Source organism: Gracilinanus agilis, chromosome 2 (assembly GCF_016433145.1).
Source record: "Gracilinanus agilis isolate LMUSP501 chromosome 2, AgileGrace, whole genome shotgun sequence".
Taxonomy (NCBI): Eukaryota; Metazoa; Chordata; class Mammalia; order Didelphimorphia; family Didelphidae; genus Gracilinanus; species Gracilinanus agilis.
The window spans coordinates 48,104,258-48,117,542 of NC_058131.1; the positions used below are offsets into that span (position 1 = coordinate 48,104,258).

The 13,285-nt window shown below is 37.5% G+C and overlaps 1 protein-coding gene across 3 annotated transcripts in view; it reads right to left on the reverse strand.

The window, feature by feature from the left end:
- Positions 1-2,634: 2,634 nt before the first annotated feature.
- The window catches only part of LOC123236743 (cytochrome b5 type B), a 58,534-nt gene continuing 47,883 nt past the window's right edge, over positions 2,635-13,285 (reverse strand). The window contains exons 3-5 of one of the 3 annotated variants that reach the window (XM_044663145.1): positions 7,642-7,663; positions 7,263-7,275; positions 2,635-6,395 (exon numbers count right to left, since the gene is read on the reverse strand). In XM_044663145.1, coding sequence (XP_044519080.1) covers positions 6,305-6,395; positions 7,263-7,275; positions 7,642-7,663 — 126 coding nt within the window. In that variant the 3' untranslated portion in view covers positions 2,635-6,304. Of the gene's footprint in view, positions 6,396-7,158; positions 7,182-7,262; positions 7,276-7,315; positions 7,330-7,641; positions 7,664-13,285 lie in introns of all 3 variants that reach the window. The other 2 variants (XM_044663144.1, XM_044663143.1) reach the window with 2 other exon arrangements.

Sequence of the window (13,285 nt, forward strand, 5' to 3'; positions counted from 1 at the left end):
TAGCCTATAGAACAATAGAACACTAGTTCTATTGTTTTTCCTGTTTAACCTAAGTCCTTTCTGTGACAACAAGGACACAGAGTTCACAGTCTCCTAACTTACCAGTCCTTCCTCTGTATAGTCCCTCCACTGAATTCCAATTGGGTACTGCTCTTCATCCAATAATCAGAGCAAACTAAGTAAATGGCTCATTTTTATTATGGCCATTCAGAGGTGCATTTTAGGTAAAAAAACCAAGCCGCAAAATTGGAAGACTGGTAGGATTCCAACAAGGAAGATTCTACAAGAAAGTAGACCACAGAAATGGTGAATTCCAAGCATCTGGCCTTTTTCTTTCCGTATCCATGTGGTTCTAATGTTAACATGGGCGTGTTTGAGTCCCGGAGATTAGAACCAGAAACACAAGAACAATAGAAAGCTGCCTTGAGACTGGCACTATTGGGCTGAAAATGCCATTTGTTGTGCTGGTAACAAATACCATTTGTCGTCTGATTTGTTGAGGCTGCTTTTCCCAGTGACTTTCAGTTGTCTTTTCACATTTTGACCATCTCCAATGCTGGAACTGACACTCCTGGAAATTAAGTCTAAGACACCCACCTCATTCAGATTTCCACATAATTTGTGGAAGCCATCAGAATAAGATGAGTAACAAGAATTTACCCTTTTAAAAAATGGCTTCATTTTGGGGAAAATAAAATTTTTTAAAGGATTTTAAAAAATATTGCTTTGGGGATAGCTGGGTGGCTCAGTGGATTGAGAGCCAGGCCAGAGACAGGAGGTCCTGGGTTCAAATCTGGCCTCAGACACTTCCCAGCTGTGTGACCCTGGGCAAGCCACTTAACCCCCATTGCCTAGCCCTTAACATTCTTCTGCCTTGGAGCCAATACACAGTATTGATTCTAAGACAGAAGGTAAGGGTTTAAAAATATATATATTGTTTCATAATCTCTCAATTCTTTAATAATGTACTAATGAGTGGCACTAAATAAGACCTAGAAGATACAGGATAAGTCTCATCCCATATAAGTATGAAGAATTTTAATTAAAGGACTCCCAATTTCTCCTGGTTAAGCTGACCAAAATTCCTAATGTTCTTCCCTCCCCACTTTTTAAGGAGGTCATTTTACTAAAGCCCTGAGAAATACTTTTGATGAATTAAAAAAAATAAAGCTATTATTTATTAACATTCATTTAAAATTTCATTTGCAAATTCTCTCCCTCCCTCCTACCTCTCCCCCACCCATTAAGAAGGCAAGCAATACGATCTGACAAGATTTCAAAATCAAATTCCGTGTAAGCACTAAGTTATATCACAAGTTTCTTGAGGGTGTCATTCCAGAGTGTTTTGTTTTGAGTAGGACCTTTTTTTCTTTTTCATCCCTAAATCACCTACAAAATAATTCTTACATATAGGAGTATATGAAGTTAAAATGAAGTAATAGCCTGATGTTGAAATGCCCGGTGCAAAGACAGCATAATTGATGTCCAATGAAGATCAGCAACTTAGTAGGCTGGCATTCCTGTTCTCTAACTCATGCTTTGCTTACTTAGCTGGCCTTATTACGAGAGCTTAGCATGCCACACTGAACTCGTGCCTGCCACAGCAAAGGTAGAACCCAATACTTGCTGCTAAGTGACATATCCAGCAACGATCCAAAGATACCTGGTAACCACTTCCAGGACCCATTTCTAGAGCTCTCAGAAGTTCATAAAGGGCAAGTACCACCGTCTTCATTGTACAGATTGGGAAATAGAGCTGGCAATTAGCAGAGCCAGGACTTCAATCCAATTGCTCCATCCAAATCCAGAATTCATTCCCTCTCCTCTGGCAATGAAAACAAAGCAGAAAGTGTACTTAGAACCATTGTTTTTGCCTCTTTCTGCCAATAATGACTGTATGGCTAGGACTAGGTAAGACCAAGAATAATTTAGAGAAGCCAAATACTTGTGAACAAGGTGCTGGACTTGGTCAGATGGATTCAGATTTCTCCTTTAAAACTGTATGACTGGGGCAGCTGGGTGGCTCTGAGGAGAAAGAGCCAGGCCTGGAGTTGGGAGGACCTGGATTCAAATCTGGTCTCAGATACTTCCTAGCTGTGTGACCCTAGACAAGTCACAACCTCAATTACCTAGCCTTTACTGCTCTTTTGCCTTAGAACCAATACTTAGTATCATTTCAAGACAGAAGGTAAGGATTTAGCCAGAAGCAGTTAATGTACAGTTTTCCTTAGTGTGATTTTATAATTACTGAAGCTTGGAATTAAATAATTACTGAACCTTGGAATTAAAATTTCCCCAAAAGCATCTTTCCTGGTCACTTGTACAGAGAACATACCTTGTGATGTTTTCACTTTATTAGACCAATCTCCACACTAGGTTTATATTACCATCATCCAAAGGTCTTGAAGTCTGCCCCCTACTCCCCACCCGCTTCATTTTTATTGTACACCAGGCTGTGAAAAGCAACAGGCATCCTTCAGGCCGATAATTTCGTATCAAGAGTCACATTAATCAGAAATTTTAGCATAGTCACAGATTATACTCCAAAGACTCAAATGATCTCCTTCCAAAACACCTGAGGATAAAGAAATCTCACAAACTCCTGATTTTAATGTAGGAAGAATTGTCACCAAGGCAAGAAAAAGGAAACAGTATCTTTATTGTGTGTCCAATCTAACAAACATTCACTGTCTGTACATCCCATTAGAAATAGACAAAGATCTTTGTGTAAAATAGTCTGACATTAAAAAGGTAAACACACTGCATTATTGAATACACAAGAGGGATGCTGACATCGCACATTCTGTCAATCAGGTATGTACGCTATAGAGAAAGGCAATTTAAGTTATACTAATGCTTTCCCCCAGTCGGGCAAATTTAAGACATGTGTGCTGAAAACGCTGCTAGTTAAGGAAGTCAGGTGCCAAACCCAGAACATAGCAGGTAATTGGAGAAATATTTCTATGCAAATCACCCCCGCAAATTCCAACCCTAGCTCTCACAGAGTTAAGGTGGCCAAATCCTGCTAAACTCTCCAATGGTTTGGGGATGTTGGGCAACTACAGAGGAACATAGTTCGATAAATCAAATTCTTGTTGGGACAAGTCGGGATCCACTACCTCTTGCCCTAGGAGAGTAGGAGCAAGTATTAATTTTCTGCCTATGTCATGTCCTTCTCCTAAAATGGAATTTAAACGAGATAGGCATCACCTCAGATTTTAAGCATGAGGTGCTGTAATGACATACTTGGCTTGAAAAATAGTTTTCATTACCCCACCAGTGAATAGGAATATTCACAAGTGAATAGGAACTCAACAATGTTCTTATTTCACAATACTTAACTTTTATGACATCTGCTAAAGGAATGAACTCCAAAGGTTGAAATTATAGGTTCCAATGGATTTTGCTTCTGGTTAAGTTATCCCCCTGAGAAATACAATACTAACTTTGTTTCTATCACCTCCCTCTCTTTACAAGTGGAGAAGTCACTGAAACCAATTCCTCTGGGGGTAGTATGAGGGAATTCTAGGGAGCTGGCACAAAAACTTGCCAACTGGCACAGCCAACAGTGTCTATTCTTGGTGACACCAGCTCCCCCCGCCTCTTTCCCAAGTTTGTTCCCTAGACATTATGCTTCTGACTCAGTGTAGCTTGTGTACCAAGCCAATTTTCCTAAAAAATAAACAATAGTATACCCCAAAGGCCAGTGCCAACGAGCACTAGGAGCCAAAGGGGAGTTATTTCACAGTACCTTATAGTGGCTTTTGCTGCCTATCCAATGATGCTAAAATTGACTAAAATTCTAGTTTTTATTTATAGCAGAAATGGAGTTCTCTAGGCCTTCTTGTTGCCCAAATCCATTAAAAAGACGCTAGTGTGCACCCAGTGTTAGGAGCTCTCTTGCCTTAGATACCTATAACATAGGTGTTTATAAAATAATATGGTGGCAAATGTGTGTGTGAGCAGTTTTAATAATATAACTAAAGATATCATATGAGCAGTCTGAGTACAAAAAAGAACCCAAAGTTTGGGTGGGTTTTATGTGTGGTGGGGACAAGACCAAGAATTTTTCATCTGGCTTAGGGGAAGAACAATTCCAGATATAAACAGAAAAAGATGTCCAGCACAAAATAGAAAAACACATTATTGTTTTATCCTAAAAATATCCAAACGCCATTTTTACATGAGGTTAGTTTTGCAAAATTACTTATAACCCAGCTGGTTTGCATTCAAGTCTGAATATTGCCAATGTCCTTCTCTAATTTATCTGGGTTATTATCTTTTGGCTTCATTTTACTTTGAACATTTCCTTCTCCCACCCCACATCGTCTCCTCACCCCCACCACCATAAGTCTTCACCCACCTCCAAAGGCAAAAAACATCCCTGCATTTCCAGATAAACCAATTTATTTTCATTAATTGTTGCCAATCTCTTTACCCAAGGCCTTCCTATCCTGCACAACTGAAAGGAATCAACAGTTAACATGTTCCTTTGCAAGGAGTAATTTTAAAGATTTTCTCAATCCTATAACTCACATATTAAAGAAGGGGGTTTTAACAAGAAATAAAATTAATAATTTTAATAATACATTTTCCAAAAAGAAAGGCTGTATCATACATATCCAAGAAATCCATAAAATAAAAATTCTTCCAGAAACCTTTTTAGGGATCTAGCATGCCATAATCATATGTGCATGTAAAAGTTTATAAATGCTCTTCGATGAATTCTGTATTCACTCATCTGCTAAATCAGAGGATATAAGACCTGGGTTGAACTTTTTCTTAAATAGTTTATATGGGCAGACACAGGTTTGCTGAGCAGTTTCCTGTCTCGTCGGTCCCTGGCAGAGTGAAGGAGGGAAGGAGGAAATGGGCAAAGCTGGTGTTGCTTCCCTGCTGGATGAGGCACTGGTCCTTTAACTATGTTCAGAAACAGACGTGGGTAACTCTCAAAGGAGAGGTGGGAATCATCAACAAAATAGTTCCAGAGTGGAAACCAGGTAGTGTAGTGTGTGCACAGATTCTCAAGGGGGGAAGGAGAAAGTCCAGGGTGTGGGACAATCTGCTCCTAGGAAGTACCACAAGTGAGCAACAGGTAAAAACACCCACACCAAGAAAAAAACAGGATGCCTCTTTTATTCTAGTATATTCGAACAGGAATAGTTATAAACAACTAGGAGCCACAAGAGGTGAAAGAGAGATGCATAAACTTAAACATTTTCTCTTATTAGCCCCACCTCCAAATGTCATGTTAGCATACCAATTATTTCCCCTCCCAAATGTCATGGACACATTTGGAGTCACAGTCTCTTAAGCAACTGGGATCCATCCAAAAGAGACCAAATTAAACAAATACCCTGAGAAAGCACACCAGACTATCTCTGAACTCAGATATGTTGTTGTTTTTGATTAGAACAAAAAAAAAATAAGTACCAAGCTATAGGACGGCTTACTGTTTCCTCAAATCACTATCACTCCTTTCTACCTTCACCCCTAGCTGTCTGTCCCCAAGGCTATTATTAAATCATCATAGCCTAAATGACTCCACTTGTCCACCAAATGAGAGACTAGCTTATCTCAAATACCACTTTAAAAGAGAAAAAACTGGTTTACATTGGTCAAGTGTTACTCTTATGAGGAAATGAGGATACATTATCACCAAAAAGGACAATTTAGAAAATTATGCTCTAGGTTAACAGTAGTGATGCACTTCAACTTAAGATAAATAACAAAATTAGTGGAATTATAATTTTAAAAAATTGGCATTTGCTTAAAAGTAGCTACTAATATAAGAAAAAAAGAATAAATATTCTCTCATCCTCAAAACCAGGTATTTTGCTGCCCTTCTTTTGAGAATGGATATTCTTAAGTTCAAAGTGCTAGAGGCAGACATTTTTATTGAAGACACTGCAAAACAGACTGTATTTTTTTTCTGTAAGAGCACAAAATTGTTTACATATACACACTCAAATCATTTCTCTACTTCCCTGGGCAAGTTGACAAAAAATTATGGTATTAAGAGTTATTTACAAAAACCCCAGGAAGAAAAAACAAGCTAGAGAATGGAATGCTGAATGATTATGATGCCTCTGAGGGTAAGTAAGGCATTGCAACTGTAAGATGAGGCGTACTGATCCCAGTTCAGAGGTGGACGGTTGGCATTCCCCATTTCGACTTAGCAGGGGGGGGGGGGCAATAAAATTGGCAGGATTCAAAGAGGGGGGAATCCAGCAGTCCTATCAGAGCAGGCCTGCAAGTTTTTTCTCTCTCTAATGTTAACTTTCCAGGTTCCAAAGAGGCTGGCTCAGGACAATCTGCTTTCTGCCATGTAAAAACGATACATGACAGCTAAGAGAACAGCACCCATGATAGGGATAATCCAATTTGACCAGCAGCTAGGAAAACAAAAACAAAAACACCATTAAGCTATACAAATTACATACAAGTTACATCCAAAATGTTTTCTACAATCAGTACCTTTTTTTCTAGGCAAAAAACTCTGGGAAATACTAGCTGCTAAATAATAAGATGCTAGTGAACACTGAATGGACATTTATAAGTGCTATAGTATCCTGCCAAACTTAGTAATAATTAAGATTCTACAGAAGGACTTTCTCTAACAAATTATATAAATCTAGATAATATTATAACAAGAAAATGACTACTGAAAAGCATAACTATCAATGAATTTTTCTCTATGAACTAAAAACTAGAATGAAACTGCTTCATTTCCCTTTAATAGAGCTCAAAGTCTTAAGAGTCATACACACCCTTAAGACTCCACATGGCCCAGCTGCCTCTCTTTGAGGTATATGTAGCTAATGAGACTGAATAACTTTAAAAGCCTTTAAGAGGGGGCCTAAACAGATTCAGGTAACACATCTTTTTTTGTCTCAATGAAGAAACATAACATGGGAGAATACTAGGCTTTCTGGATATATAGCAGAAAAAAATCTAAAGATTATGATGAACAAGCCAAACTTGTCAACCAAGTGGGAAACACTATTTAAAGCAAGATTTTCAAAGCAATAATTTCATAGCTTATATATATAATCTTATAATCTTATATCACATTATAGAAAGTAGACTTATTATCACCCCCTATTAATAAGACTTTACTTGTAAAGTACAAGGAAGTTTGTTAAAGTAATACTGTACCTTTTGCACACTGAACTTGAAAACTGAAGATGCGAATCCAAAAAAAAAAAACAACACAAAAAAGAAAGGAAACATGGTTAGCATTCCTTATTTAAAACTAGAACCTGCAAGAGGAATCTAAACTATACTCTGTATCAGTTCCACAACTAGATAAAACTTTTTTAAAAAATCCTTAATGAGGGGACAGCGAGGTGGCTCAGTGGATTGAGAGAGATGGAAGGACCTGGGTTCAAATTTGGCTTCAGATGCTTCCTAGCTGTGGGACTCTGAGCAAGTCACTTAAACCCACTGCCTAGCCCTTACCACTCTTCTGTCTTAAAACCAATACATAGTATTAATTCTAAGATGGAAGGTAAGGGTTTAAAAAAAATTTAAAATCCTTAATGAGAATGTATACAAGATGAGAGGAATTTAGGGATATTAACTAAGATGAAGATTGGCTCATGGTCACAAGAGGCTACCCAATCTAGTTGCATTTACTACCGACAGTAGTTAAGATCATATACTCTGGAAACAGACTAGAATTTGAAAAGCTCCTCTAGAACACAGTGGCCAATCATGCACTATTCCACATAACAGAATATTATTACTTTATTATTTCTAGAGAAAACTGACTTCCTTTTTATGCTTCCAACTATGTACTACAATTATACTTGAGGATTAAAAGACTTGTGGAGAAGGAAATAAAGATAAGGAAGGAGATCATTTATCTAAAACCCATTATTCCAGACATGAGCTATATTACACAAATCTGTCTACCAATTGCCAGTGGGGCAACAATGTACAGATAGAAGGTACTCCCAACATTTAATTGTTGGCCATGTGCAGAAATCTTTAAGTTTTTGACAATAATTTAGTAAAGGACTTCCTAGAAAACCTATATAGACCATAGATACTTATGAACTGTGTGGAATGAAATTTCAATCTTGCATGTATATGACTTAGCCATACAAGTTAATCCAAGACTTTCCTTAGGACTGGAAAGAAATTAAACTGCTAAAAAAGTAGAAATGTTCAATAGTCCATGCTAAGATGACACTCAAATTCTTGAGGTCACTGAGTTTATTGGAGAATGATGTGAAAATTTCACAGCCTTAACTTTGAGAACTGTTGAAAGCTAATCACCTATAACATTACCTAATTCTTTACTTTTTAATTTCCCATGGCAGGCCCATATAATTTGGCTGTATCAGGAAAAAGATAACAGTCTAATTCTATCTAAGAGTTACACTGGGATTTTCCCCCACAGATATATACTGATGCTTGATAAAATGGATCTGTTATAGGACTCTGAAACAAAATATTTAACTAGAAATGTAGAACCCTGGGCAAAAATGAAGGCATTAAAGGCCAAGTTACATATTTCTCAAGTCCTGAATTGTGAGGGTAAAAGGTATCCTATCCAAGAGTCAGACTTTGAACATTAGCTTTATGCCTTAATTATGATTAAAAGTCTTGGGATGTGGAGAACACTAAGGATTTTTCTGCTCATCTTCAGAAAGTCTGGCCTACAAAAATGGAAGGAAGGGGCCTAAACTTAGAATTTTGATTAAACTGTTAACACTTCTTAACTAATGATTAGATATAAAGATGATATATTTTTTCAACCAAAAGCACCTCAAAATGCCTTTATTTTAATGATAACAATCTACTCAGAACATAAGACACAACCTCACCTAAAAGATTACAGTTAAAAAGAAGGAAGGTAAAAAACTTGCACTCCCTTAAGGATACTCACAGCCAAGTAAATGCCAGGCTACAGTGGCCCCACTTTTAATCAACTACAATGAAAGAGTTGTTTAAGGCAGTGCTTTTAGAAGCCAAGTCCCTCAGCCAAGCTTGGAAAGAAGCCAAATAAGTTATTTTTAATTTTGCAAAGTTAAAAAAAAAAAGCAAGACATTTAGGCATTAAATGATTCTACTAACACATATATGATCTATCTACCTTCAACCCCTTCTTTCCCTCCAAATGTTATTTCCCAACTGATATCATCACTCCCAAAATTCTGATGTTCAGCGGAATAGATTTTAAAAGAAAATTCTGGAGGTCCTTTTAATATATACCTTTGACCACAGAGGTAAATCCAGCTGGTTATAACCATCCCCTGATTTGAATTTATACACAAGAGTTTCAGTGAGCAGAACACAGTGACTGTTATAAACCTTAGGACTGTCTGGTCTGTGGTATACAGAGTAGAAATAGAAGTGCTAAGATTTTAGTACAGGAGAGCAAACCAAAATCTGAAATAGTATCTTCGCCCTTAACAGACCAAGGAATTCATTTGCATGTTTCTCTATTGCTCTCAATGGAACTTTGGATATACCTAGGATCAAGAGTTAAACCCCATCATAAAGTACCATAATTAAGTGGGAAAAAAAAAATCTTAAAAGTAAATCAAGTCTTCAAGTTATAGCTTCATTAATACACTATAAAACAATTTTTAAAGCTCTGGGAAATTAAGATACAATAGATGGTCTTAGTAAGTTGAAAGGAGATATTTCATAATAACTGAATGCTTTTGGAAAGTTGCTCATAACAGGAATTATGTCTAATACCTTCAAGTCAGTGTCTTTTAACTTTTTTCTTTCCTCATCTGTAAAATGAAGAGATTGTACTAGATGACTTCTAAAGCCCCTTCTATCTCTAAAATTCTATTCCTTTCATTTCAAATTTAATTAATTGATTTTTCTTATCAATGGCCATAAGCCAGCCCCATGAGAGTAATGCTCCGCAAGCTTCCCTAGAGGGTGGGCAGTGAGGACGTTCCCTTGAGATGGAATGAGAAGGCACCGCACCTATTGAGCCTGGGGACAATGCATGTTCCCTTCCAGTTTAAAAGCACCTTGCCTGTTCCCATTCCCTTGGGGTGATCAAATCCTTTTATTTGGCACTAAGAGCTCCAGAAGACTTTCAGAATTGACAATCATTTAGAGGGCCAGTTCCAATAAAATTAATTCCCCTATAATATCTAATCCAGGGGAGCATATGGGAGTACCTATGCTTGAAAAATAAATATCCTTTGTTACAGAGGCATCTTTTATTACATGGGTGCCAAAGTCCCCAAACTTAGAGAATGGGTATACTTTATTTCAAGGGCATAATTCTTTTTTTTTTTTTTTAACCCTTACCTTCCATCTTAGAATCAATATTGTGTACTGGTTCTAAGACAGAAAAGCAGTAAGGACTAGGCAATGGGGGTTAAGTGACTAGCCCAGGGTCACACAGCTAGGAAGTGTCTGAGGCCAGATTTGAACCTAGGCCTGGCTCTCAATCCACTGAACCACCTAGCTGCCCCTCAAGGGCAAAATTCTAACAAAAGGTATCTCAAAGTAGTGGCCATCCTTAGGATATACAAAAGCCAACTTGTATGTGGAAAGCTTTTTCACATATATAAATGACTGCACTTCTAACTGAAACAATGATCCTGGATTTCATAGTTTAATGTTAAAGTAAAATAAAAACCATTTTAGGATATTCAGTTATAAAATTTTATTTTTGTTCCAAATTAACTGTTTATGAGTTCCAGTATATAAAATGGAAAGCAAAGAGTTCTAAGTCACAGGGATGCTTCCAGCAAAAATAATGAATATTTGAGTGCCCTGGTTGGGATTCATCTTCTTAACAGAATAGGAAATTTTAATGTTTATGGACAATCTTCCTGAGAAGAAACTCAGAATTTTAAAGTTTTAAATAAATGTAAAAGTTTCCTGTCCTAAGTACACTAAAGCCTGGTATATAATATGGTATTTATCCTTTAGTGGATCTCATCTTGAACATTATTTAAAAGAAAACCCAACTCTCATTCTATCTTCAATATAGGTTCGCCTATGCAATGATTCAGTGGTGTGGACATGGGGAAACCAGCATTAAAGTGAGGTTGGGGGAGGGGGTTAAGGGCAACTAGTTGGCTCAATGGATAAAGCACCAGACCTGGAGACAGAAGGTCCTACATTCAAATCTGGCCTCAGACATTTCCTAGCTATGTGACATTGGGCAAGTCATTCAACCCCTCACTATTTAGCCCTTAGTGCTCTTTTGCCTTAGAACCAATACATAGTATTGATTCTATGAAGGAAGGTAAGGGTTTTTAAAAAAAGTGAGGTTACAGACAACTAACATTCCTACTCTACTTAAAGGTACTCCCTTTTATTGTCTAGGTGGTCAGTATTGGTGGTCTGGCCTATTCCAATTGCCACTTTACAAAGTAGTGATATTGATCACTAAGAAAGTTATGTTTATTATTGACACTATTGCTTCACAGAAATAAAGGTACAATTCTTCAAATATAAATAAAAGCAAATTTTTCAGATAACTTTGAAGGAAAAAACTTAAGAATTCAATAAACTAAGTGAAGAAGAAAAAGTATATATTTTTGTACTTCAAATGATCTGTGTTTCTATCAAGGTGGAGTGTGACTGCCTATTCCCACCCTGATGGACTATCTTTTTGAGTTACTGTGACCAAAAAACCTCTTGGGCCTCCAAGGGGCCTTCTTGTACTCAGCATCTTCCTCAATAAACACAGCTAATGTCTTTGGACAACACACCACCACTGAGAATATAGTTAGTCTTTCCAAACGGTTCAAAGCAACCAGGATTTGTGCTTATGTTGTCTTTGAGGACCCAAGGTTACCTCTGTGCAACAATGGGGCAACTAAATAGAATTTGGGACAAAAAAAAACCATCACTGAAGAAAGCCATTAAAACAATAACCTAAGATAATCTCTACTGGAACCTAAGAATAAAGGCTGTGACAAAATAAAAACAATGGTTCTGAAGATGTTAAGCTATGCTGCCCTTTGTTTTCATAATCAACTCTAAATGGTGTTGTTTTACAAAAAAGTAGACTCAAGACCTAAGATGAAGGGCATTTGAGCTTAAAATAGAATCCACTGAATTCTGTCTTTCAGTACAAAAGATAACATCACAAAACATAAGTGTTCAGCAAATGCAAGAGGAATGCAATGATCCCGATATGATGCTTCAACAGGCACCAGTCATTACAAAGCCAAAGAGCACCTGTGCAACCAAGGTCTTCATAAAAGCCTTGCCTACTTTTCAACTTGAATAACTTTATAGATATGATTTTTAAAAAATCTCTAATTGTAAATGACTCCCCAAAATAACTTTATTCAAATTCCAGATAAGCTACATTTGGCCACAGTACCCAGGTGTTCTTTTTTCATATTGTGTCACAAAATAAAAATGGCAACTACAGACAAGGGAGTAAAGCCATATCCCATGGTAAGCAGAACTGAATGAAGGGGGCAGCTGGATAGCTCAGTGGATTGAGAACCAGGTCTAGAGACAGGAGGTCCTAGATTCAAATCTGGCCTCAGATACTTCCTAGATGTGTAACCCTGAGCAAGTCACTTAACCCCCATTGCCTAGCCCTACCAGTACATAGCACTGATTTTAAGGCAGAAGGTAGGGTTATTAAAAAAAACAACAACAGAACTGAATGAAGTTCATTATCACCAGTGAAAATAACATCCAATTTGTGTCCTCAAAAGCTGTATGCAAGGCAGATGAGCAAGAATTTGAACCTAAGGCTCACCTTTATCCCCTCAGAAAATGCCTAGAATGAACCAAGTAAAGCAAGGAACAACAAAATCTTCTTGAGATTTTAATTTTCTTGGTGTGGGCACACCCTCTACCAACTTAGATCAATTGTCCCTCTTCCATTTATGATTTTATGAGAACAGTGACCAAAAGAAAAAGAAAGCAAACCACTGAGTGGTCAATCTTCTTAAGATGGCATCCTCTGATCTTAGTTAGGCTGGCTGTACACAGGTAATATAGACTAGGTCAATTATACAATCAGGTGCCAGATCATCAAGATCAAAGCATTTCCAGCCCTGTAGAAGTCCCCATGGTCACAGAGCCTCTATAGCAACAGCTGCAGGACTTTAGTAAAGCTAGTTGATTAACCTCTAACACACACCTAGCAAATGAATAGGGAAGGTTTCTTCAAGTTCACCCCTCTCGGCCCATTGAGTGAGCTTCCTGACACTGATATTTCCCCATTGTAGAGGAACAGGAAGAGAAAGGAAAGTTCATACTAACTGTCTACAGACATCATCATTCTGGTCAAATTTAGAGGAAAGTTAACAGAAACAGCTAGCTA